At 37.0% G+C, this 25686-nt stretch overlaps 2 protein-coding genes and 1 long non-coding RNA gene across 3 annotated transcripts in view; all 3 read right to left on the bottom strand.

Moving 5' to 3' along the window:
• Positions 1 to 5707, bottom strand: part of mob2b (MOB kinase activator 2b) — a 35279-nt gene extending 29572 nt beyond the window's left edge. The window contains exon 1 of the mRNA XM_026231412.1: positions 5139 to 5707. Within this exon, the coding sequence (XP_026087197.1) occupies positions 5139 to 5155 (17 nt within the window). The 5' untranslated portion in view covers positions 5156 to 5707. The remainder of the gene's footprint in view (positions 1 to 5138) is intronic.
• Positions 365 to 2788, bottom strand: LOC113061902 (uncharacterized). The gene is made up of 3 exons (XR_003278462.1): positions 1913 to 2788; positions 1761 to 1825; positions 365 to 1681 (listed from the first exon to the last, which is right to left on the bottom strand). It is a non-coding gene; the product is annotated as an uncharacterized LOC113061902 (long non-coding RNA).
• A 6419-nt stretch (positions 5708 to 12126) lies between the features above and the next one.
• On the bottom strand, positions 12127 to 20456 carry dusp8b (dual specificity phosphatase 8b). The gene is made up of 5 exons (XM_026231408.1): positions 20026 to 20456; positions 15364 to 15530; positions 14672 to 14831; positions 14318 to 14441; positions 12127 to 13976 (listed from the first exon to the last, which is right to left on the bottom strand). Exons 1-5 carry the CDS (start codon positions 20132 to 20134, stop codon positions 12908 to 12910), a joined length of 1629 nt encoding a protein of 542 aa, XP_026087193.1. The 5' UTR covers positions 20135 to 20456; the 3' UTR covers positions 12127 to 12907.
• Positions 20457 to 25686: the final 5230 nt, after the last annotated feature.

The following is a 25686-nucleotide window of genomic DNA, read 5'->3' as shown; positions in this document are numbered from 1 at the left end:
ATATATATATATGAATGTGTATTTATGTAAAATAGTATATCAGTCTGCCCTAAAAAACAATTACTAGCCAATGACAATTATATCGCTGAGGTGAGCTTAGAGGAATGTAAACAGCAAGGCGGAAACCATCTAAGGTTAATAATAATAATTATTATTATTAGTATTATTACTAAAAAATAAAAGACTAAACATGATTAAAATGAAAAAAGTGAAAGACTAAAAATGAAAAATAAATATTACCGTTTTAATAATAGTACTACAATATTACAGTATTTTAAAAGCTGCATTTCACTGTAAAATAAATTGAGCACTTTTGAAAAACAACTTTTTTTCTTTTTTTATTACATTAAATTCATGGTTGTGTTAAATTATTCATTATTCAAATTTCACATTTCTCATTATAAATATGGGGAAACGTTCGGCTCATATTGCGTTCCCAAATGCACGTTAAAGTGACGCATTTCATGTGAAGCAGCATTCACTGAGAACGCTTTAAGACGCTGAAAACATCAGATCACGAGCTGCTCGTGTGTAAATGAACACAGTGATGTGCTTTACTCTAAAACACAACATGCATATATTTAAATGAAATCACAGCCGTTGCATCTTGACGATTGCACTAAACCATAAAGTGATTCTTGATTTAATCCTGGAGCTTTAGAGCAAGCAATCAAAACTAAGTGTGACAACAGCCTGATTTAAACACACGAGGCCTGATCTATAGATAGCAGCTTCCTGTTTAAAGGACAACAACAAGCTCTTAGCATGCACTTTGTGATTTTGAGAAGGATAACAAGAAAGTCAAATCAGACATCCTCATTTCCTTCACCGGCGTCTCCAGCATCCTTCTTTAATCTCTCTCTGTCTCTTTGTAGCTGGCTGGGATCTATAAAAAGCGCGAGGCCTGCAGGGAGACCCGATCCGTGTTCCTCTCCTCATCCTCCGTGCCCCGGCAGAGAGGACACATGTTCCCGACCCAGCGGCCGCGGGCCACAGCGGTGACGACACACTCCTGACGTCAGACCCGAGGACCAGTGACTCACACGAGAGAGATGAGACAGCGCTTCTCTGGCTGTGAGCCAGGTTTATTCATCCAGAACGACTCCATAAGAGACGCTGCACTGGAGATATAATGCTCTGGATGTGAGTGCGTTTGGTTCTTCAAGTGATCGTTCTCTCAAAAACATAATTCCCATTTATTTATTCACTCACCCTCAATTGTGCAAACCTACTGACTTTCAAATGAAATGAATTTTGCTCAATGCAATGAAAGTATATTTGGGTCTAAATCGAAGAAGACATTTCTCAATTCTAGCTCATAAAATTACTGAAAATGTTTTGTTGAGAACATCTCATTTTGCCCTTAAGAAGAAAATTAGAGATTTGTCTTTTTTTATTTGATTTGTGTGAATACAAAATATGTTTTACTTTATTAAATAGCAGTTGAGAATAATTTTATTCTTAAGATTTTTCACAAACAAAAAAACAAGCAAAAACTAAAGTGCTTAACATAAAATCAACTCAAATGTGGAAATGTGATTTGATTGGATATCATTCTGGGCTGTTTCTCCCACAAAGCTGTTGTTTGACTTCACAACTCTCAGTATATATTCATACAGACAAATTCTATGGTGCATTTGGAGATTGGAGAAAAGGTCAATAGATAATCTCTTTCATTTGACTGAAAAAAAAACAAAAAAAAAACAGAATTAACATTAAATAAAGTCGTACAGGTTTGGCGAGTAAACAACGACACTTACTTTATTTAATGCATCTCTAGAAGCCTACAGCACAACGGCAGAGAGACTGACTGATGAAGGGACATCTAGAGTAAAAACCATGCAAACCCTTTAGCAGCTGCATCAAAACTACCTCTGAAAATATAAATGATAAAAACAGACTCAACCCACACCTGACAGAGGCCTTCACCACAACCACAGATAACCGAGGCACGTTTGGTTATTTCTTCTTCTAGTTTCGAGAAAAGGAAGCACAAGGTTACATTTTCTGCAGCAGAAACAGGAAGTGAAACATCATACAGCATGATAGTTTCCTTCATATGCTGTCGACGTGTGCATCAGAACAAGTTTACTTTCACTTTCAATTCTTTCGAAAGAGACAAACTATACACACTTTACAAAGCCACTGCTTAAGGTGAGCGCTGATGTAACCTATGCTTCCTGCTTTATCAAATAGACCACAAAACAGACTGATCTTCTCTGTCTACCTCTTGAACCAGTTCATTCACATCACCAGCCTCTGTTTGCAGAAGCCATCGCACCCAAAACCAACTCTGTTCACTTCAGAGAAACAAGAAGCAACCCTCTAATCCTGTAAATGTAGATTGAACATTTACTACTTTACAGGTAAATCTATCCAACCAATGCCAATACTGCACAGATATGTCAGTCTACTACCACCTAATGTCCCTATGACTATGGCTATCTAGAAAATATGAACACAATAACAGAAATGATCAGTCACCCTTCAGATGACGATGTGGGTTGACGCAGGAATGTAAAAGCTGTTGCCATATACGCCAGAAAGTACTGCGCTTTCTAGTACAATGAGCTCAGCACCGCGCGCCACGAGAAATATAATATTATCTCAGTCTATTGGTATTGCCAGAGCAATGCAGAAAAACCTACCATCAAAGTAAGTTTTAGTCAGTTCCTGTTCGTTTTAAAGGAATGCTTCACCAAAGAGTTTGTTGTGAATGTGCTCCAAAACTTTGATGAGTTTGTTTCTTAGAAATGTAGCATTGCACCAGTGTCTCATCAGTGGATGCTCTGCAGTGAATGGGTGCCGTCAGAATGAGAGTCTGATAGAAACATCACAATAATCCACAGCACTCCAGTCCATCAGTGAACATCTGGAGAAGACAAAAGATGAAACACATCCAGCATTAAGATGATTTTAACTCAAATGCAGAGTCTAGAATCCATAATAACAATTCCTTCAGTGAAAAAGTGCATCAGAATCCAGACACATATCTATTTAGAGCGATTTAAACGCTGCTTGATCTGTGCAGATTTCTCTCCTGATTCAAACCAGAATACTTTTTCACTGGAGGAAGTGTTATTATGGATTATAGACTCTGCATTTGAGTTAAAATCATCTTAATGCTGGATGTGTTTCATCTTTTGTCTTCTCCAGATGTTCACTGATGGACTGGAGTGCTGTGGATTATTGTGATGTTTTTATCAGACTCTCATTCTGACGGCACCCATTCACTGCAGAGCATCCATTGATGAGACACTGATGCAGTGCTACGTTTCTATAAACCTGATGAAGAAACAAACTCCTCTACATCATGAACACATTTGCAGAAAAAAACTATTCCTTTTTGTATTCCTTCAACTATTCCCCTAATAGCACATACAATCACCTACCAATCATGGCTGTTATGTGAACAAAAGCCTTCTGGTTCATTCATAGGGTCTCCACAAAACCAAGATGAAGAGCTCCACTCCGGTCTACTTTTATAGCATCTCTTTTAAACGTTTCGAGGAAAGGTTTTGCTGGAAGCACACAGCCAAATCAAGAACGATGGTGAAAACCCTTCACTGATGGTTTCCCTCACTTAATAACACGGCATTATTTAAATACTCTAATTCAGTGGTTTAAGGCTCACTGCAATGAAATAATTGCTCGAATCAACTGCGAGCTCCATCTTTTGTTGTTGTTGTTTAAGGTCAGCACCGAAACTAAAACAAGCCTTGGCCACTGGACGCCTCCACAGATGTCACACTCTCTGCAGGGGTCCAAAACTAGCACACCATTAATCTGATGTTCTCATACTGTCCTCCCGGTGAACGTCCTTATTCGATCACCGTAGATGGACACGCTGATTAGGAAGGGGATGAAGACATGAAGCAGAATCAGGGATGAGTTTCTGTTCACTCTGAACATGTTTTAAAGGAAGCAGACGTCAGCACCTTGACAGAAACCTCAACCGCTTATATTAATCGCTCAGTCAGACCATGCAATTTATTTGGCAACAATTTGTATGACACACACCAAGCCAATTTGACTTCAAGTTAGTCACCAATCAGGTTTAACGTCCGGGAGATCAGTCAGACACAGGTGTGTTTGTCAAATGGTGCAAATAATTCTGACAGATCAAACAACTATTTGCCAACATCTATTCCAGTTTGCAAAGTAGGCACTAGTTGCGATTTATTATTCACCACTAGTGTGTTTTCCAGTTGTTACTAGTAACATTAATCTGAGCATAATCAAAGTAGCAACTAGAAGTAGTCACTAGATATTATTATATGCTATAATTTTATATTAGGCGTATTTATGTGTCTGTTTGTTTAAAGATATATTTGCATGCATGTTTTTATGTTTTACATGCATTTAAAAAAAAATGCATGTAAACAAATGCATTTTTGTAAATTAGTCCATAGAATTTAAAGACACCCAAAGCATTTGCAACTAGCAAAATAACGATGAAATAATAGATGATACTTGTTTATTTATCAAGTGAGACACATGTAAAACTATTGAAATATTAAATTACTAATAACCAGAAAACATGCATGTATCTGTCTCTAATGGAGTTATGTTAAAGATCGCTTCATCTGCGGTGTGCAAACATCTAATAGAGGTCTGCAAGATCAAAATCAATCATAAACATCTTCTAAACGTCTGTTTGACATCTGATAGGAAAACGTCCTGTTGTGTTGCAGATGAGCAAACGCTGTCAGGGTTCTGAACGATTTTCTAGTAGTTACAAATACTAGCAACAACTAATCGACACTTCATAATGTTTGCGTATATACAGCAGGTGCTAGATTTAAAGAAGGCAGTGTTAAAACGGACTGCCTGAATCACAGATGATGATGATGATGATGATGATGATGATGGTGGTGGTGGCACGCGATCAGATCAGACGCGCGTGCACCAGAGACAGGATTGCGTTACAGTTACTGTAAGTGCTACATGTTAAACTGCATGTAAAAGCGATAGACAGCCCGCGGATGGAGGTGTATTTCCTTGATGAGGAGCTCGGATGAAGCAGGGCATTTTTGCCGACAATTTGCACAACAAATCTGACTCTGTGCGTCAAGTTATTCGCCGCGCAGGAGCATCGGTCAATTAGGACAATGATCTCGAAACGTAACGTTACTCACCCCATCAACCAGTCCATGATGACTGAAAGAGATAAATCCACGCAGAGCTGCCGTGCCCCTCTTGTTCTCCTTCTCTCAGTGTGTGTCGGCTCTCGGCTGTGTTTAATCCCCGGCTCAGGCGCGTTATTGTCAGGCGCACGAGAGGAGACGGAGGGGCCGGGGGACGAGCTCCAGCGCTCCGATCGAGGACCGCATTGACTTTGACGTTTGGCGAAGGGTGGCAGAAGGATACTTTGTGTCTTGAATGGTCGTCTGGAGCTGCGCTAGTCTCTCTGCTGCTGTGCCGGAGTATGGCGGCTCTCCGGTCACCAGAGCAGCGCTTCACCGGAGACGCTCTCGGTTCGGATCGGGGCTCGGGGCTCTCGCGGAGCTCGTAGGGCAAGTGCAGTGGCTGTTTTCAAGCTCTGCCATATACAGGAAATCCGGAAGTAAACACAGGTTTGATGCCGACCCCTCTCTCTTCGGGATGTGGTCGATTCGCCGAGGCATGCTGGGATATGTAGTTTCCGGGGAAAGCTGAAGACTACACGCAGAGTGACGTACTGCGTGACGCACTGCCCCTGAGCGCATTGTTTACCTCTTTATTTTAATGGCAACAATTTTAAAGATAAATGTGTAAAGTCATCCTCTATGATTAAGATGTTATCTGTTGTATTTGACTGCTATGCGTCTTTACTAAGATTGTTAAAATATAAAACAGACTGTATAAAATAATACAAGATTTTAAAACAAATAGGCTAATACAGCTATATTTTACATGTCCATGCTACATTGTAATCTCTACATATTTTTAACATTGCATTGTGCTATGTTTAATAAAACAATAAACAAATGCAATAGAATAAAAACTATTTATACTATTTTTATTTTTATTATTATTATTATTTATTTATTTATTTATTTTTACTTCATAAGTAATAAAAAAATATCCTTTAAAATTTCACACCAAGTATACCGTTACAAAATTTCTTTAACAATTAAATTTGGATTTTATCAAGGCTTATGGAATATGAGTTTTGAATTGCATTAGAAAAAAATTAAAAATAAATAAAGACACCTGAGGCACTTATTTCGTTTATATTGAATTGCAATTTTGCTGCTGGCAATTTATTTATTGTTAAAATCTGTTGTGAGATGTATGAGATGTATTTATTTCATAAATAGTTTAATAAACATTGTTAAATGAAGTATTAAAATGGCAAAAAAAAAAAAAGTTATTTCAAACTCAGGCACGTAAATGGTATTCATTAACAAAAAGGAAAGTTACCTTACAGGAGGGATAAATCTTGGGTTTAATTCATTTTAAAATTGTAATATCATACCAACTTGGTCATTTCAACATAGAAACAGCCCAGTGACCAACAATTATTATTAATATTATAAATAAACACACACATTGTGTATAGCATCTGGGGACCAAACACAACCACATTAATGAAATTATTTAGAAAATCAATCATAAGATTACCAAACTGTGAACAACAACAACAACAACAACGTTATTTTCATCATTTAAAAAAAAAAAAAAAAAAATTGTGATGCAATATATTAAAAATGTATATACTGTATATGACAGGAAGATGTAAATGTTCTGCTAGGAATAATCCAGTAAGTGTTCACATTAATAATAACAACAACTACAACACATACGAGTTTTATTAACAACATTTCATTCATATTAAAATGACAGAATTTGAAATGTATCAAACTGGGATGGTTTTCCTGAGTACGCACTGCTATATTGCCACATCCACACTAAAAGAGAAACCAGGCTTAGGTCACAGTGTGACAATATCAGCTCAAATCCAGCAGAGGGAGGCATTTATCCTCAAAATAACTCCTTCTTCTGCTTTCTTCCTGAAAGTTTCCTCACTGTTTGTACAACACAACAAGAATACAGATTATAGGAGACTTAAAACTAAACTTCGCCGAGCTCTAAGACACTTTCTCAACACATGAGTTAGTTACACAATCGATCTCTTTAGTCAACATTTAGGTGACTAGCATATAAATCCCACCAGAGCTACTGTACAGACATGGACTGAAATCCTCCGAACACCCATTTTGACAGCAATGCATTACATTTGATTGGTTCATCTGTAAGACTTTGTGAGACTGTGAACAGAAGCTGCTGTGAAGGTTTGATGACGCCGCGCTCATGGAGCCAGATCGGTGCACACATCCACAAAAACAGTCTGTTTGGAAGAGCAGGGCTGAATATAACACCTACAGGACACACAAGGACGATCCAGAGAGCCGTCTGAGCTCAGATCGATGGAGAAACATCTGAGCCAGCATCTGAGGCTCATTCAGAGGAGCTGGTGACCTCTGCTTCTGTCATTCACACACACACACACACACACACACACACACACACAAACACACACTCCATTGATTGATTGACCTCATTATTCATTCATTTATTTATTGTTTTTAAATGCATTACTTATAGGCTATTGTAACAGATTGTTGAACCCCCAAAATTCTGAAAATCTGAAAATTATAAACTATTGCAATATTCATGATTTGAAATTTTGTAAAAATTATTACATTTTTTTTCCAATATATTTTAAAGTGTGTAATTTTCAAGCTGCAATCTTGCCAAATTAAGCAAAAAGTAATGTTCAAATAATATTTTTTTTCTATAAATATGCATGTTTTATATACATACATTGCTACATTTATATACAGTATTAGCAAAAACAAATTACTGGCCCTGTGATTAAAAACAGTAATTTCCATCACACAATGATATTAAACACAATTGATTATTAATTTGTGCTGAAAATGTAATTGTTGGACCGAAATGATATAACAGCGAAATTAATTATTTATATATTGTTGGACACTGAAAATCTAAAATGCACCAAAATCTGTTACTCTTTTACAGATGCATGTTTGAATGAAAAGTCAAAGTAAATCTCATAACTCAGTATGTCTTTACTGTCAATATAAGCACAATAAACACATTGGTCTGACATTTATTTAAATCAGATGATCATGTACCAATGTGTGATTTATAAAAATAAAATAAAAATGTTGTTGTTGTTCAGGACAGTCCAGTTAAAGAGGAGTCAGTGACCCTGCGCTGATATCTGACCACATGCTGACCACTGCTCTCCTCTGCGGAAGCTGCAGTGATATTATTTATTCATAAAGCCTGGTTGTTGTGCAGGGGGCCATTAAAGGACACGAGACTTGAGATAGCATTGCATTACCTGCTCATATATTATGAATGGAACAAAGGACGATCACTCTCTGCTGTAACTGCAAAAATAGATGCACTTTAGAAAGTGTTAAAGCGCTGTTGAGAACGGTTTGAGACGCAGTCAGAATCTGCATGGGAGCAAAGACTATTGATATAGGCTACCCTGAATTATTAACTCTTTGTGATGTATGTTTCTGGTATTATTTTGTATGATTCATTGGACTACGTAAAATAAAATAAAATAAAATCAAATCAAATAAAATCAAATAAAATAAAATACAATTTAATTTAATTTAATTTAATTTAATTTAATTTAATTTAATTTAATTTAATTTAATTTAATTTAATTTAATAAAAAAAATAATGATAAAAAACAAACTAAAAATGTTATTTAGTTTTTTTTTTATTTTTTTTATTCATTTTCATAAAAAAATATCTATAAAAATGTGTCTATGCAGTTTAAGTTTCTTGTTTTAGATTGTTTATATTTATTTAAGTGCCTAATATGTACTTAATACTGTATGAAATATAATAAAAATTTAATGTAATTAAAATGTAATAAAACAAAAATACATTATATGTAATTTTTATAACAGTTTTTTTTATATATATATTTTAATTTATATTATATTTAAATTTTAGTTAAAGTTTTAGTAATGTTGCTGTCTGTTTTGTGTCATTTTTATTTATCGTCCTTTCTATGTCTATGCAGGTTTAGTTTGTGGTATAGTTTATTTAGTTTTAGTTATTTTAGCGCTTAATATGGAAATATTAAATAAAAAAAAAAAAAAAAAAAAAAATATATATATATATATATATATATATATATATATATACATATATATATACATATATATATATATATATACATATATATATATATATACATATATATATATATATATATATATATATATATATATATATATATATATATATACATATATATATATATATATATATATATATATATATATATATATATATATATATATATATATATATATATATATATATATATGTGTATATATATATATATATATATATATATATATATATATATATATATATATATATATATATATATTTATTTATTTATATTAAATAAGTTTAGAGATGATAACATTGTTATTTATTTATTTAAATTCATGTTTATTTTATTTTATCTCAAGTAGAAAAACAAAAAAACTGTTAAGGTTGTGGTTTTAGTTAGCGACAATAACCCTGAACTGAATCATAATTCCTCACATCCCATCGAGCGTCGTGGGCCATTGCAAAAGTAAACATCTCCTAAACTATCATCCGTCAGCTGTTCAATCTCCATTTATTCTGACATTTAAACCAAATTTCCCCCAATGAAGTATTTATTCATGCACCATAATTCCCTTGGCCTGTATTTGTTGAAAGAAAAGTAGTTCATTGCGTGCTGCTTATGAAAGTCTAGAGGAGGAGCGAGAGAGAAAAGAGGGATGAGACGAGCTGCTTCTAGATCATGGAAAGGGAAAAATGTCCAGATGACATAATCGTTCTTTAACAGTTTCCATGCAGAGGGTTTGTATCTGAGCGCCAGGCTCCACATTACTGTGTCACGTCTGGATATAATCAACTGTTCTCTTTATCGTGTGTTCACACGCTCTCTCACGCACAGGCCTGCAAACACACACAAACTCATTCTAGGTGAAACCAGCTGCGATTCTCTCATTAACAACATTTTACACATGCAAAAAAACAACAACACAAAATGTAGCGATTGATGAAGATGAAGCCAGAAGAAGATGCTCTGCTTGAGTGTGTTATGGGCTTTTTCTCATGCGCTCGTCATTATGTCCTTTTCTTAATTACACTCGAACAAGGAATCTGTCACACACAAGACAATTAGGGCTCATAGATTTTAAACCACTCAGTCAGTCAAGTACAGTTGTAAATTGTGTGTGTGTTTGTGGCTTCAGTGAGGTGCAGATCATTAGCGAGTGAATGGTAGCCTTCATTAGTGCAGCTGAGCTGTCTGAAATCTATTTGCTGTAACTGATTTAAAACTCTTTTTTATTGATCACACACACACACACACACACACACACACATGGACACCTACAGAAACGCTGCCTAAATTAGATCCTGACCATATAGAATACAGAACACAAATCTTTGCCTTTGTCAAGTGGCTTAATGGAGAGTTTATAACAGAGCATCACAAGTCTGTCTCCTCCAAGCAACACCCTCCACATCAGTCTCTAACACTTACTAATGAACCTCACTTACACACAATTAGATTTCGATGTTGATTGTAACTTTAATATTTGGAAATCTGTTGCAGGGGATTGTCGTCTCCATCTGCTGATTGGTAGATATATATATATATATATACATACGCAGATTGATGTGAACGGGTTGCAATTGTTTCAGAGAAAATGTTCCTCGAGAGATATTTAAATAATATTTTGGTGAACATTAAAGACCAAATAACTTTGAATGAATGTTCTATTAATGTTACTGGAAGAACGTTTCCTCAATCTATCCATCCATCCATCCATCCATCCATCCATCTAAATAAATCCGAGTAAACATCCCACTTTGGACATACAGTGATGTTCTCATTTGCAAAAAATAAAATAAAATACAAATACAATAAATATATATATATATATATATATATATATATATATATATATATATATATATATATATATATATATATATATATATATATATATATATATATATATATATATTAGGGCCGGGACTTTAACGCATTAATTGAGATTAATTAATTACACAAAAAATAACGCGTTAACTAAGATTAATTAATTACAGAAAAAAAAATCCCGAATTTTTAATAACTTATTTTTGCACCGCGGAACGTTTCTCACTGGATGAGTTTCGGCGGACCGATTATACTGGAGCACCAACTAGCGTTCGCATATCACCGCAGCACACATCGAGCCTCAAGTATCACCTCAACGCAAAACATATAGCTGCTAGCGTGGACTTTACAGTTTATGTTGAACTATGTATTATTTTGTTGGTGCAACAGTTTATGTTGAACTCTTTAATGTTTTGGCCAAGGTTATTGAGAGTTGGACTGCCTCTGAAGCAACAGAGAGATGTTTTCTAATAGTCAGTGTTTCTAATGTTCTGAATGTAATTGACAGTATTGTGTTTTACTTAAAAAACACTTTACAGAAGGTTCCAGCACCTATACGCTTCCTGAATTTCTGAAATGTACTATTTCTAAATTGTTTCTAAATATGCTATTGCTACACTTCATGGCAAAAATAAACAATATTTTGTTGCTTAAGCTTATCTATTCAGTCATTATTCAATGGTATACTATAAATCCATGTGAAAAAAAAATTACTTCTCACTGTTCTCAGATCAAATATTTGTATGCGATTAAAATGCGATTAATTTCGATTAATTAATTACAAAGCCTCTAATTAATTAGATTTTTTTTTTTTTTTTTATCGAGTCCCGGCCCTAATATATATATATATATATATATATATATATATATATATATATATATATATATATATATATATATAATTTTTTTTTTTTAAGTATTTATAATTAGTGGTATTTAAAATCAATAGAAGTTTATGGCTGTTCTCCACTTACATAACACTCACAAGTAATGTGTATGTACATGTATTGTAGTTCTCCCATTTTAAATCATTATAAATGTGTGTGTGTGTGTGTGTGTGTGTGTGTGTGTGTGTGTGTGTGTGTGTGTGTGTGTGTTTGTGTTGTATTTGCACCAGAGACTCAGACAAAGACCGGAAAGTTTTCAAATAATATATTATTGCTCATTGCCAGAATGAAACCAATACAATAAATTAAAGCAAAAATGCATGAAACTTTAAATAGACCTTTTAAGTTGAAGTAAATGTCTTTTACATATATATGTAAATATGTCTAGATTTACAGCTTAGTACATAGTGCTGCTGGATGCAGCTTGTCTGTCTGTAGGTAGCCAGCCGTTCTGAGCATGCTCAGTGCACAGTAGTAGATCTGAGAGAACCTCAGCTCGAACATACACTTCATATTTCCACTCTTTTATTACACTGTTCATAAAAAATATAACACTGAATAGGGACATTATTGAATGCAACTGCCCTATTTTACTCAATTTATAGGTAAATATAACATTGGGCAATGAAAAAAATAATAGTCGCACAGCAATTACATCTTCTCAAAGTTGGGCATACATACAGTTCCCCCTTAAGTGCGACTTCCCTAATTTGCATCAAAACCAGCATAAATGCACAAATACACACACTCGTTTCATTCTTTCATGTATAGTGTCTTTGAATGATCATGCTAAAAGGATGTCCTCCATCAGTCCTCCTTCATTTTTAGTGTACCACAGGAAGACATGCCAGAAAAAGGTCACTCCGTGAGGTCTTTGGTGTGAGTGCCATCTTTAGTGTATCCTACGTTACCCATTTTCTACCCTTGATTGAAAAAGGAGGCAGAGACGAGTCCATCTTAGATGCAAAGCTCTTTAACAACAGAACTCTGTAATAAATAAGCAGCTTTCCCTGGAGTTAGATTGTCATCTTTGTCAGGATACCTCGATGACCTCCATGCTGCCAGAGAAACTGGACTGCTTGCCCAGCTTCCCAAATTCCTCGCTGCTTTGTGTTGTGTTAATACCCTCTTCGAACTCCATCTGGCAGCTGCGGCGCTTGTACTTCATGTCTACTTGCGATACACTGCACACAACTGCTTTCCCATCCTCGAGCCAATTGTTTTGAAAGTCCAGTGGCTCTGGCGTTTTGTCCCTTCCGTGTTTGCTGGGCTTGGAGTTGCCACAGACAGGACTGCTGCCAAAGTGCATGGTGCTCCCGGTTCCAGATGGTGTCACATTAGTGCCTAAGAAACAATGGCAGTCACCCGTGGGTGTGATAGGGGTGGTGGCCTCATTTGAGCCTCTATGCATGGTCCAAGAAGCAGACGTACCCAGCGGCAAGCTGAGGAAAGAAGGCACCTTCAAGTTGGTCTCGCAAATGGCATCCTGGGGTCTTGGCCCGCAGTTACCCTGCTTCAGATCGAGGGAAAGAGTTAACCTCTCCAAGCCACCATTTTCCCACCTCTCGCTTTGCTGGCTCATCCTGGACTTTACATCAGTATACTGTGACTCCGTAGGGCTTGGGTGGTTCGTAGTTGAAGGGTACTGGCATACGCCATTGCTGTTCCTCAGGCGGTCAAGTCTGCAGAGTTTGGGTATGTTTTCAGAGTCTGACGATGAGGAGTTTGGAAAAGATTGCTGGTTTTGGCTCGAGGAGTAGACAGATTTGATGTCAAGGGAGAAGGAGCACTTGAGCCGTTTGTTTTGAAGGATACGTTCATTGGACAGGTGAAGGGAGCTTAGGTCTTTCTGCAGTGATGTAGGCAACGGAGGCTTTACGGTGATCTCTGTAGTTTGAAGAGTCCTCTGGTCACAGCGTTCGCCCTCCGAACGTTCCTGTTCCATCTTCTGAACCTCCTCCACTTTTTCATTTGGCTTCCCTGATAACCTTATAGGGTCACAGGGTAGACCCTTCCTCATCTGCAAGCCTCTCTCGAACTCCAGCAGTTGACCCAAGAAGTTGAAATTTGGAGATATTGATGGCCGACGGTCCTTCACAAACCTACAGAAAGTACATAAGATACAAACAAATTTCAATGGGATCACACAATTCAACTGGTTTCTTAGCTTTGTCTAGAGACAGTTAAACAATTGCTGGTCTGGTCTTGATCTAGCTGGTGGACCAACAGAGGCTTATTAAGCTCCTTAAGAATACAAGTATCTCATGGTGGGGACTCTGTCATGGGATGCTGATATCAGGCTTCGTTACCAGCATTTTTGGTTGATTAATAATATGACTATGCTGTTCCACCAGCTTGACCGGTAGCAAACAACCTTGGACCTTAGTCTAGGCTTGGTCTGGCAGTCCATAGATCATCTGAACCTCCAAAGAGCTGCAGTTACCTGTAGGCATCATCTGAAGACAGGCCCATAGTTTTCATGATGTAGGCAATGGCAATGGTTGCAGAGCGGGATATGCCAGCCAAGCAGTGGACGATGACTCTGCAGTTTGACACCTTGGCTTTGTCTGTGGACACAGAGAATAGCAAACCGGTCAAAAGCAGTTCCACTGTCCAACTGCACACAAAGCATGAGGTCACCTCACGCGCCCACCTCGAACGCTGACCTCACTCATACCTCCCTCAAATGCTGATACACAGATGGCTTGTGTTGACAAAACCTCTCTAACTTCTTAAAAGCTTGCTTCTAGAATTCTCCACCGTCCATTCAGCAAACCACAGAGTCTGACGTTCTTACCAATGAACTCGTTGGTTTTTTCCAGCCAAGGAAGCAGCTTCTCGCAGTAGCTGTCGTTGACGGGAATGCGCATGAAGTGGTTGTCGCTGATGAAGTCAGGTTTGGGGCAGGTGTTGCTGGCATTGAGAACGTAAGTGATTCCATTCTGAGTCATCAGTTCCTGTGAAAAGATGGAAGTTATGAAGAAGTTCATGAAGCCAGATCAATTCTACAGAATTCCACAGACAAATATAGAACTAGGGAAAAAAAGAAAAACATCCAACTTCTTCCTTGAGTGAGTCTGAACATTCTTCCTATCAGTGAGTCTGTCACGCATGCTAAAGCTATTGTAAATAAGAAATATGTAGAAAGATAATAAAATGTTTTGGTGGTGAGTTTCATGTCAACTTGACAGGGCTAACAACCCAACATCAATGAAAGTATTTCCGGGAATGCGTTCAGCTGCCTGTTATCTAAGTAAGTGATGAGATACGCTACAATTCAGTTGTTCCAAGGTATGTACAAACACCCTCCAGGAAAAAAAAAAGAAAACTATTCCTAGTTATCTGATGATGCAAGATACGTCTTTTATATCTTCATGGCAAGAATTGTTAAGTGCTAGAAACTTAAAGCATTTTCTTGATTTGATGATATTGAAGGTGTCTGTAGGTCATATATTATTATTTTTCTTATATAATTTGAGGTTTACCAACCTTATTGAGGACGTCTCTTTGGGAGCCCAAGTACAGGTGGGGCAGGATGCGAGTGGGTCCGACGTTGGCCACAGGTAAACAGGGTTGGGACAGGCTGAGAGGTAGAATAGTGGCTGGTTTACTCTCACACAGCTCAGGAAAACAGGAAGAGAAAGCAGCAAAGCCACCTGAAAGAGTACAGAGAAGAAGAGAACCGTTTCTAACACACACAGTTTGCAACAAACTCAATTACTTACAGTAAGAATGGAATAACAGTAACAATGAAGGGGGTTTCCAAACATCCTTACTGACTGAATTACACATGAGCCCCAAACACATACTCCACAGGGGCCAAGAAGCCTTTCCGCTATGTAGAAACATCCTGCACTAGAATATCCAGCACACTTAGTGTACAGTAGATGACCCTCAACAAGGATGAAGAAATCTTTTGTTCCTTGCAGTACGGTGGCATTGTTTTTACACTCTCTGAACCCATGTTTGATTTTCGCTCAAGGAATCCAGTCTCTAACCACTATAGCTCTCGCTAGCGTATCGGTCTACACTACTGCTGGGTTGCAAGAGTGGCTTACCCTGTCTTTGAAAAGGAAATGAGAAAACCAATGGGCTGGTGAAAGCTGAGCTCTGCCACTTTACGAGGCAGATAGGGTGTCAGTGTCTGGTTTTCTGGTCTCCTGCTTCCTGCATGATCTCATCTCCGCTCCCTGTGACCAGCATCACACAGTGGGAATGAGGCAGGCCACAGGAACACTGACACCCAACCAGCGCTCAGAGGAAGCACGTACACACACACACACACACACACACACACACACACACACACTTTCATTGTGAATGGTCCCTGCTTCTAAAGGCCAGTTCACACCATGGGCCAGAACCACAATGATAAAAATAAGACATAATTTTAAATTGTTCAACACAAGAATAGCAAGTCCACGCCACAACTCCTGGAACAAAGGAACAACATCATTGGAATCACTTTCAGAATGATTTTTCCCCCAGTTGATCATTTGATGACGAATCAGCTTATAATGAATAATGTTATCATACTTTGAAGTAGACTTGATATAGTTATTGTTCTTGTGTAAATGAGCTTTTAGTCATGTAGTCTAGCAGAGGGTTTTAAACGTTTTATTGCTAAGGACCTCCAAAAAATTATAGACTTTTAGATGTTATACGTAATTGTGCTAATAATAATAATAATAATAATAATAATAATAATAATGCAAAAATAAAAATAAAACATTTCATTAATATTTAGTTTACACAACTTTTTTTCTAAGCAGTATTAGAATATATTATTATTATTATTATTATTATATTTAATTTTTTTTTTTTTTTTTTTTTTTTGTATAGCACTTCTAAAAAATATACCACACATTAAATATCATTTCAAAGCAGCTTGACAAGAGGGTCTATAAAATGTGGTTTCATACAACTCATATCATGTGTGTAATTAAAATTGTGCATAAAGTTACATTTGTGACTTGTTTAACACATACACACCCATGTACTGGCCTCAGTATTTATTTGTTTGTTTGCACCATGTACAATATTTTAACATAACTATTTTCCATTTAATGCATTCTACCAGATTTAGCCTTATTTCCATCTGCAATTATTTTGGGATCTCAAATGAAACCATTTTTACCCCCTTAATTTGCTGGCCTCAATCGTGAAACAGCACTATTCAAATTCACAATGTGATGGTGTTACTCCTTTAAACAACTGAAATAAAGACAAAAAAGAGGAACTGCTGATGTGGAATCAGTACTCGCTCATCTAGACATCTGAGACATGTTACCTCAGGCTCCGAGAAAAGCCGGCAGACAGGGCAATGACATCACTTTGAATTAGTGTTTGAGTTTGCTTGAGACATACAGGCTCATGCAAATCAAGACTTACGAAATGGAGAGAGACTGAGAAACAAAATAGCGACAGAAGAAGTGAAACATTTGAATACGAGCAAAAAAAGCAGATGATCTCATCCGCATGAAGAGTCTGTAAGCAGATGCATGTGACTGGAGAAGGCAATTATTCATCCATCAGTCCATTCATTTCATCCAATTCAACATTGTCTATCTAACCCCCTTCCAAGCAGATAAAGATTTCTGGACTTTTCGATGTAACGTTCAGATGACATCATTCGACAAGGCCATTAGATATGCTATGTGAGTCAAACCAAACAGACCTGTTTAAAAGAACATTTCACGTGAGTCATAAATGACATCATGACCCGCTCTTGTCACGCAAAGAAGTGTCAGTGCCACTCGTTTCACACCGGTGTAACCCCAGGCCATTGACTTCACGCCAAGAGTTCAACAAGCTACCAGGAAGCTGTTTCAAACCACTCACTCGGTCAGTTTTGATTATATAAAAGCACAAGCCGAATATTCAAATCAGCTACATGCTTTGTTTAAAAGGAGCACCTGGCCCTTTAAGGCCCAGCTCAAGGGCTGCCTGTTTCCAGCTATTAAAAGCAACCGCCAAGCAGGATGACATCATCGCTCAACACGCGGGTGGCCGTCTCTCCTCTTCGGGACACGCACGCACACACATATGCACCCCAGAAGTTTTGACTAGCTCTCAGTGCACTGGCACCATGCAGACGGAGCGAACATGCTCTGACATGAGGTTTTAACATCCCACGCCTGATTTGCCTGCTTTATGACATCACAAGCCAAAGTGAAAGACAGTTTCTAGGCCATGCAGGAAAAGAAAAGGCCAGCAGATGTGAAGTGCCTTGACTGAATTAGTGCAGATCTGGTTGGCCGTCCTGATGGCTGAGATTCCACAGGCATGATGTCAGCGTGTCCTAGTGTTTGCCGGACAGATGGGAGGAGCAAATCCGCTCTGAGGGCTGCATGACATGCGGCTCTCCGAGATAAAAATGACTTCATTATTGATTTTAGTGTAGATTTAACACATCTTCTGTGTTGCAAGCAACCCTCTTGTTTTGGATAAATCGCAAAACTTCCAGAAAGTGCTTGCATTGAAGAGTCTGACATGTTGCTGGAGTAAAAAAATAAATAAATACATGCACATTTAAAATGCAAAAAATATAAATAAATTAATAAATAATCATTTTCCAGTACAAAAATCTACTTTTAAATCAAGACAATTACTTGAGAGGTATTATGCCTAAAACAAGTACAAATATGAGAAAGTGGGGGTCAGAAAATAGTTTTCTCACTCTGCTGGCAGATATTTGTTCTTGTTTTAGGCATAATCTCACTTCATTTTGATCCGTTTCTCAGAAAACAAGACTTCTTAGCTCACTGTGCGTCTTCATTACATGCATCTCGATTTAATATTGTTTCAATATTTGTTCTGGAAAACGAGACGGATATATCGAAAAATAACAACAGCGAACCTCAAGTGGTGACTTAGCAACTTAGTGGCAAGATCCACAAAAATGTGTTTTGGTTCTCCTGAACATCTGGTTTGAAATATTACAGTTTCTGAATGAGGGTTTAGGGAAAAGCAGCATAGATCCCCTCTCAATGATATCAGTCCCCCAAAATATCCTCAGTGCTCCACACGGTGCGCAGGAGTTACTCTTACAGGCTTTCAGAGTACATACTGGTGTGATCTAATAGCTGTCTAATAAACCTGCCATGGTATATTATAATTATTGTTGGCTCTTTAATTAATTGCATTTGTTTCTCTTTTGTGAGTCACTTTGGATAAGAACATTTAGTTTTGTGCAGACTGTATATCTTTTTTTTTTAATGGGACGAGAGCAGAGTTGTGGCTGTGCTTATGTGCATGAGGACTAAATACAGATCTGTTTAGGGCCTGGCTTAGCAGGAGCTTACAACAAGTGTGCTAATTTTGTTGAGGGGGAAGTGATACTCCAGCAAGTTCAGACACATTCAGATTGATGGGATGACACAATGTCATATTTCAAATCTCACAGTCATCAGGTTTCTGCTGTTGATGTCAGCACATGATATAGATCGAAGGACAATAAAATCAACTCAAATTGTAATGCAATTCTTCATCTGAACTTTTGTCCCACAATGCAATAAATTACATGTAAATGATGATTAAGACAAAACACATGACATTACCTCATCATTTGGGACGAGTTTCTCAAATATCACACATGTAACTTAAGACCTAAAGGTTTCGTTTGAAACATTCACAAAAAATAAAATAAACAAACAAACAAATATATAAATAAGTAAATAATATGCATTAAAAAAATCAAAGATAGCATCTATTTTCTCTTATATAGAAACCAAAATAGATGTATAATGTAAGGTACTCAAAAATACAGGTGTTATAAAATCATTATATATATATATATATATATATATATATATATATATATATATATATATATATATATATATAAATGATTAAGTAAGCAAGTCTTCTTCTGTGTTGACAATGTATCAGTGATGGAAACTCTTGATGACAGGTGACTAAAAATCGACTGCACCCCTGAAGCCACTTGTCATCAATGTCCAAACATGAGGAGGTCAGTGAGATGCAATAACACACAGCGAATGAGAGTTTGCATTTACATACACATATCATGCATAGATAATGTGAAGCAATGATGCACCATCAAACGGAAGGAGAAATTAATCAGAAATAGCCCAAAGATGCATGCAAAACCTTTCAGTCCCACAGAAACACACTCTCTCTCCAGCTCACCTCTCAGATCTCGCCCTTCTTTGATGCGCCTCACGCGCATCTTCAGCCTCATCTCGCTCTCGTGCATGTCTGTCCACAGCGGAGGAGGGATCACCAGGTCAACGGGCATCCAGGCCACACGCAGAAAACCTCCACAATCCACTCGGAGCTCAGATGAGCGCTAGAACAGAGGTGGAGATGCTTCCTCTGAAGATCAGGGGATGGAAAGGCTTGTGTGTGTTGAGCTGCCGCCGCAGCTGCGCTCTTTGCTCTCGCGCGTCTCTTCACTTCTGACTCGGGCTCTGCGCGCTCCTGCTCTCTATTGTTGAGCCTCCTCCCTCTCGCTCGCTCCCGCCCGTCTGTGAATGAGCGCACTGGCTGTGCTCTACTGGGGCCTGTGTTCAGTAATAGCTCATGTGTAAGGCATGCAACCACATTCCTGACTCATCAGACAACTATGCGGCCACTGATGGGGCCAGAGCCGCGCGCGGAGGGAAGAGCGGCTCCTACGCCTCCTGGACAACAGCGCGCGCCTTGTGTGTGTGTGTGTGTGTGTTTGCAGTCAACAAAGGAGCCCTAGTTGCTTTCGAACGACCTCTTTGCTTACTGTAGTCATCATCAATGCTTATGTAATGGCACATTATCACGCGCATGATCTGTGTCCTGTCACTGGGAAGTCCATGGGAAGTCCATGTTGACTCACGGCTAGCACATCCCAGAAGAACAGTTTGTCCTGGAATCAATCAGAGTTAATCACGGATGACATCATCCATTAATCATTAGCCATTAATCATGCACAATGATATCACGATGGGACAGAGCGAATGCATTTTGCAGTTTTCTCTATGACAGATACTTAAAATGCTTAAAGCTTCATGAATCTGCATCATTAAGATTAACTTTGGTGATATTTCACGGGCAATAAGGCTCATTGTCATATATTGGCAATTAATCATCCATGCAGATAGTGATGGGATCCATTGCATGACCTTTTATCTGTGACAGATGCATGTAAACATGTATAAAGTGCTAAAAACTTTAAAACTGAAGCATAAAAATGTCCATTGTCAATCAGTCTATCACCATGATGTCAGTATGGATGAATCCATTATTTGTCCATTTCTCTGCGACAGATGCATATACATGTATAAATACCTAAAGAGCTACAAACTTTGTATAACTGCAGAATAATGGTGCAGTCTATGACCAGAGCTGGGGAAGTTACTTTTAAAAGTAATACATTATAATATCATGATAATCCCTTAAAAAAAAAAATAACTTATTGCATTACTTTTTTTGGAAAGTAATGCATTAAGTTACTTTTAGTTGGGCTTACTTGTTTGTTAATATATATATATATATATACAAATTATAAAAAAAAAGGAATACTGAATATGTTTTTTTGCAAGTGAGAGGAATAAATGCATGTTGACATTTAGTCTAGAACTACAGTAACATAATTTACTGCAAGTAAAAAAAAAAAAGTCAGTTGTCAATCAGTGGTCATTAATCATCCATATACTGACATCATGATGGGCTAGACTGAATCTTCATGACAGATGCAGATGTGAACATACATAAAGTGTTAATATCTTTGTTCAACTGCAGCATAAAGGTGTAATCACATTAGCCACATTTTGCATGCAAAAAAAAAAAAAAAACCTTATTGTGGAATATACACAAACTGCTAAAACCTTTGGTAAACTGCAATATGTAGTCATATTAGCAAATAAATTCTGTTGTGAAATCTACATGGCGAAATCTTTAGACCTCACACAAAATTACCATTTGATTGAAATGACTGGATTTAGCAATCTACAAAAAAATATTTTGTTCAAAAGATATTTTGAAAAGGCTTTATTTATTTGGGTTAATATGGACTTATTCAAATCAGTGGGGTCCAAAGTTGTTTGGTTGCTAACATTCTCTAAAATATCCTCTTTGTCGTTCCACCTTGGAGTGACATGAAAGTGAGTAAATGTTGACAAGATGCTAATTTTGGCTGAACTGCCCCTTTAAATGTTGTTTGTTTGTTATATACAGAGACACAGGTTTACCCTTGCCTTTTTTCCATCTCCCTGTTGGCTGGCTGCAATGGTGCAGTGACATTTTTCAAGGTTGTGCTGGTTGCCAGATCAGTGAAACTGGAGAAAGCAAATTAGGAGCCGGCGGTTTCATGTACCAGTTTTAATTGAGGGGCTTTTCGCTGACCGGCCTGCACGTTTCTGTTTGTCCAGATTGTGACTGCAGTGCTGTAAATAGGTGTGCGAGTAAGGTAGCTATTTCAGTACATGGAGGTGTTGAGGGAATATACTACATCTTTAATGCAGGAACAATGAAACTGACTGCTGGATGATGCATAGTATGTAAAACGGAGCCCTTATAGACACACACACACACACACACATGCTTTTGCATGCAAATATAAACTGATCTAAAAATGAGAAATATGATAATTGCCTGAATGTGTGTAGACTTAAGGGAACACAGGTGCTACTTCATACACACACACACACACACAAGCAATATGTGCTGCCCAGCAACAGTGGACAATAATAAAAAAAAATGTCACGTGATATTTTTTTTTTTTTTTTTTTTGTGGAAAACTGAATTTAGACAAGTACTGCCGAACCACTAGATGGCAGTAGACTAACATAGCACAGTCTTCATAGCAACTGCTGGAGCCTGACATGCTCTTCTGGAGTCTCTGACTGGGTTCTTCAGAATGGAAAATTAGCTTACTGAATACTGAATACTGCACAGGACATGCTGTCTACCTTTTTTTTTTTTCATAGTATATAAAATAGAAAATAGAATCAAAAATAAATGTTTCAAACAAAGAGGTCTAATATACTTGGAGAGAACTGCATTATAAACCTATATGATCTTCATGCTGTCATCTTTGCTTCATGGGCAGTTATTTCAGTGAATCACCTGATTATAAATAGTTAAATAAAAATTATAAACATAAATTATAAATAACATCAGAAATATCACTGTTAAATGTAATCTTTATAAAATCTCAAAATGAATATCCATCTCCATACTGTATACACTGATGCATTAACTTTAAAGCTTTTAATTTGAGTCTCTAGGGTTTAATTTTTCATATATTTAGAGATAATTTATTAGTTGTCAACCATAAAAGTTTTGGCCAGCATTATAGAGTATAGTATAGAATAGTATCAATGTCCGTACTTTGAATTGTAATATTCTGACATTTAAAAAAATATATATATCTTTTAAGCTATCATTTTTAATTTATTAGGTACATAAAATGTATCAGTTATTGGACATACCATAACATACAAATAATTATAATAAAATATTTATATGCTTATCGGTATTGGAGAGCAATTTAATATAAGTCAATTACTATTGTATATCTGTTACTTTTCATTTTTTGCCTGGATTTTAATAAAAATAGAAATCAATTAATGCACTAAAATGCAGATTGTAGCTTTAACTTTTTTTTTTTCAGTCACCAAACCTGAAATGAAAGATGCATTACATGCACTCTGCTCTTTCATATACATGAGGTATGTAGGTCACAGTGAAACTTTATGCATACATATACTTTTTAGACACTGTGCATAGTTCACAGTACTACTGTATAGAAACAGTATGAGAAATATGCTAGTCTATGCTATTTAATAAATTGAGCTCTGATCAAACATATGCAGATCTATTAGTTCACCGCACAGAAAATGTACCCATTTAACTCAAAGCAAGCGCCTTCAGGTGGGATGATCGGGTTTATGTCTCTGATGTAGGCAGGAGATGTGGGAAGAAAAGGGTGGAAGGTTGAAGGGAAATAAATCACACATTCTTGCACAGTGAGCTAACCTTGGTACATCTTTGCAAGCCTTTGCCAAAGACGAAGACTTTGTGCCACCCACCAGGTCTGATGAGGGGCTTTATTTTAGTCTTCTAAAATATTACACGGATTTAGAGCAGAATGTCTGCTGAGCGTCATAAATACCAATACAGAGCATGCAATTTTCCGAAAAAAAGCATGTCCGATGCAAGAACGTGTTTGAAAAAATGTGTGTGTAAATCATGTAAGCGGCCTCTCATCTCTCACTCCCCATAAGGCCATGACACCCCATAGTGTCTCCTAATCTTTGCATGATATCAGCACACTGCAATGCTGCATCGGTTTCTACACGTCCGCTGCGCGATTCATCTGTCTGAATTACCAGAGCAGGTAAATGGTGCAAGCATCCAGCGACAGCTCAGAGCCAGTGTTGACAGAGCTGGTGGTTAAGACTCTAGCAAACAAGCAATCAATATGTAATTCCAGCCGTGACGTGGCTCTCGGCCGCTGTCCTGACATGCCACGGCCATGATGTAGTTGACCGTCATTAGAAATGCACACCCTAATAAACCCCCTAACAGCTGCAGGAGTGAAGAGAGCCCAAATCTGGCCGAAGGGTCACTGACTTGGAAGACATTTGGAGAGGTTGACCTGTGAGGTCACTGGAAGCCCAGGGAATTTTTATGTTGGAGTCTGTCAGTGCTTGCTGAAGGATGTGCTCATGTTTTGTTGTTAGACAGCAGTCACAATTAAACTTTGAACTGCAACCGCACAAAAACATATGGACATGTGAAGAGTGGAATATATATATTTGCAAAAATAAATGCTGCTGATTATGGAAAAATTTTGCACCCAGCGGGTCTCGTTCAGTAATCGTGATATCTGATTATACAATCAGTTTCCTTGTATAACCAGCTTTACAAAGAAATCACGCAGAACAACCACCCAATAAAGCATTACAATAATCTAACCTTTAGGTCATGAATGCATGAATCAACGTTTCTTAGAGCATACTGTAGGTTGTACATTTTTAAGATGGAAAAATGTGGTTTTACAAATGCTAGAAACATGTTTTTCAAAGGAACAATGCTATCAAATAGCATACCTAGGTTCATAACTGATGAAGAAAAATTGACAGAGCAGCTGTCAAGTATTAGACAGTAATCTATGTTATTACATGCAGTGGTTTTTAGTCCAATAATTAAAACCTCTGTTGTTGTTTTGTTTTTTTTTGTGTTTTTTTTTTTTTTTTAGAATTTAGCAGTGGGAAATTACTAATCATTCAGTTTTTTATCTCAACTATGCATTCCATTAATTTTGCTCATTGGTATATATCGTATTTTCAACATAACAGTAAAAGCTAACAGCATGTTTCCTGATGATTTCTCCCAAAAGTAACTTGTAAAGCGTGAAAAGCAGTGGTCCTAGAACTGAGCCTTGTGGTACTCCATACTATACTTGTGATAATCTACTTAAAAGAATGTTGTGGTTGATAGTGTTAAATGTAGTGCTAAGATCCAGTAGCACTAACAGAGAAATACAACCATGATTGCATGATAAGAGCAGGTTATTTTTAACTCAGATGAGAGCAGTCTTAGTAATATGGTACAGTCTAAATCCTGACTGGAAAGCCTCAGAGATATAATTTCTTTCTAAGAAGGAACATAGCTGAGAGGATACTGCCCTTTATAGTATTTTTGAAAGAAAAGGGAAATTTGAGATTGATTTGTAATTGACTAATTCTATTGGATCAAGTTAAGTTTTTTTATTTATTTTTGAGATACTTTATAAAAGCCAGTTTTAAGGTTTTAGGGACATATCCAAAAGACATTGACAAATGAATAATATTCAGAAGAGGATCGATG

The sequence above is a fragment of the Carassius auratus genome, chromosome 43, assembly GCF_003368295.1.
Source record: "Carassius auratus strain Wakin chromosome 43, ASM336829v1, whole genome shotgun sequence".
NCBI classification, from domain to species: domain Eukaryota; kingdom Metazoa; phylum Chordata; class Actinopteri; order Cypriniformes; family Cyprinidae; genus Carassius; species Carassius auratus.
Note: the sequence above shows the minus strand (reverse complement) of the source record. Positions and strands in the feature narration are given on the sequence as shown.

What these genes read in the sequence shown, in the direction of transcription:
- dusp8b (XM_026231408.1), bottom strand. Translation starts at nt 20,134, where the DNA reads ATGCCCGTTGACCTGGTGATCCCTCCTCCGCTGTGGACAGACATGCAC. An exon ending in AAAAACCAACGAGTTCATTG is followed by an intron (nt 14,442 to 14,671) that starts GTAAGAACGTCA and finishes CTGTGTCCACAG; the next exon opens with ACAAAGCCAAGGTGTCAAAC. An exon ending in TCTTCAGATGATGCCTACAG is followed by an intron (nt 13,977 to 14,317) that starts GTAACTGCAGCT and finishes TACTTTCTGTAG; the next exon opens with GTTTGTGAAGGACCGTCGGC.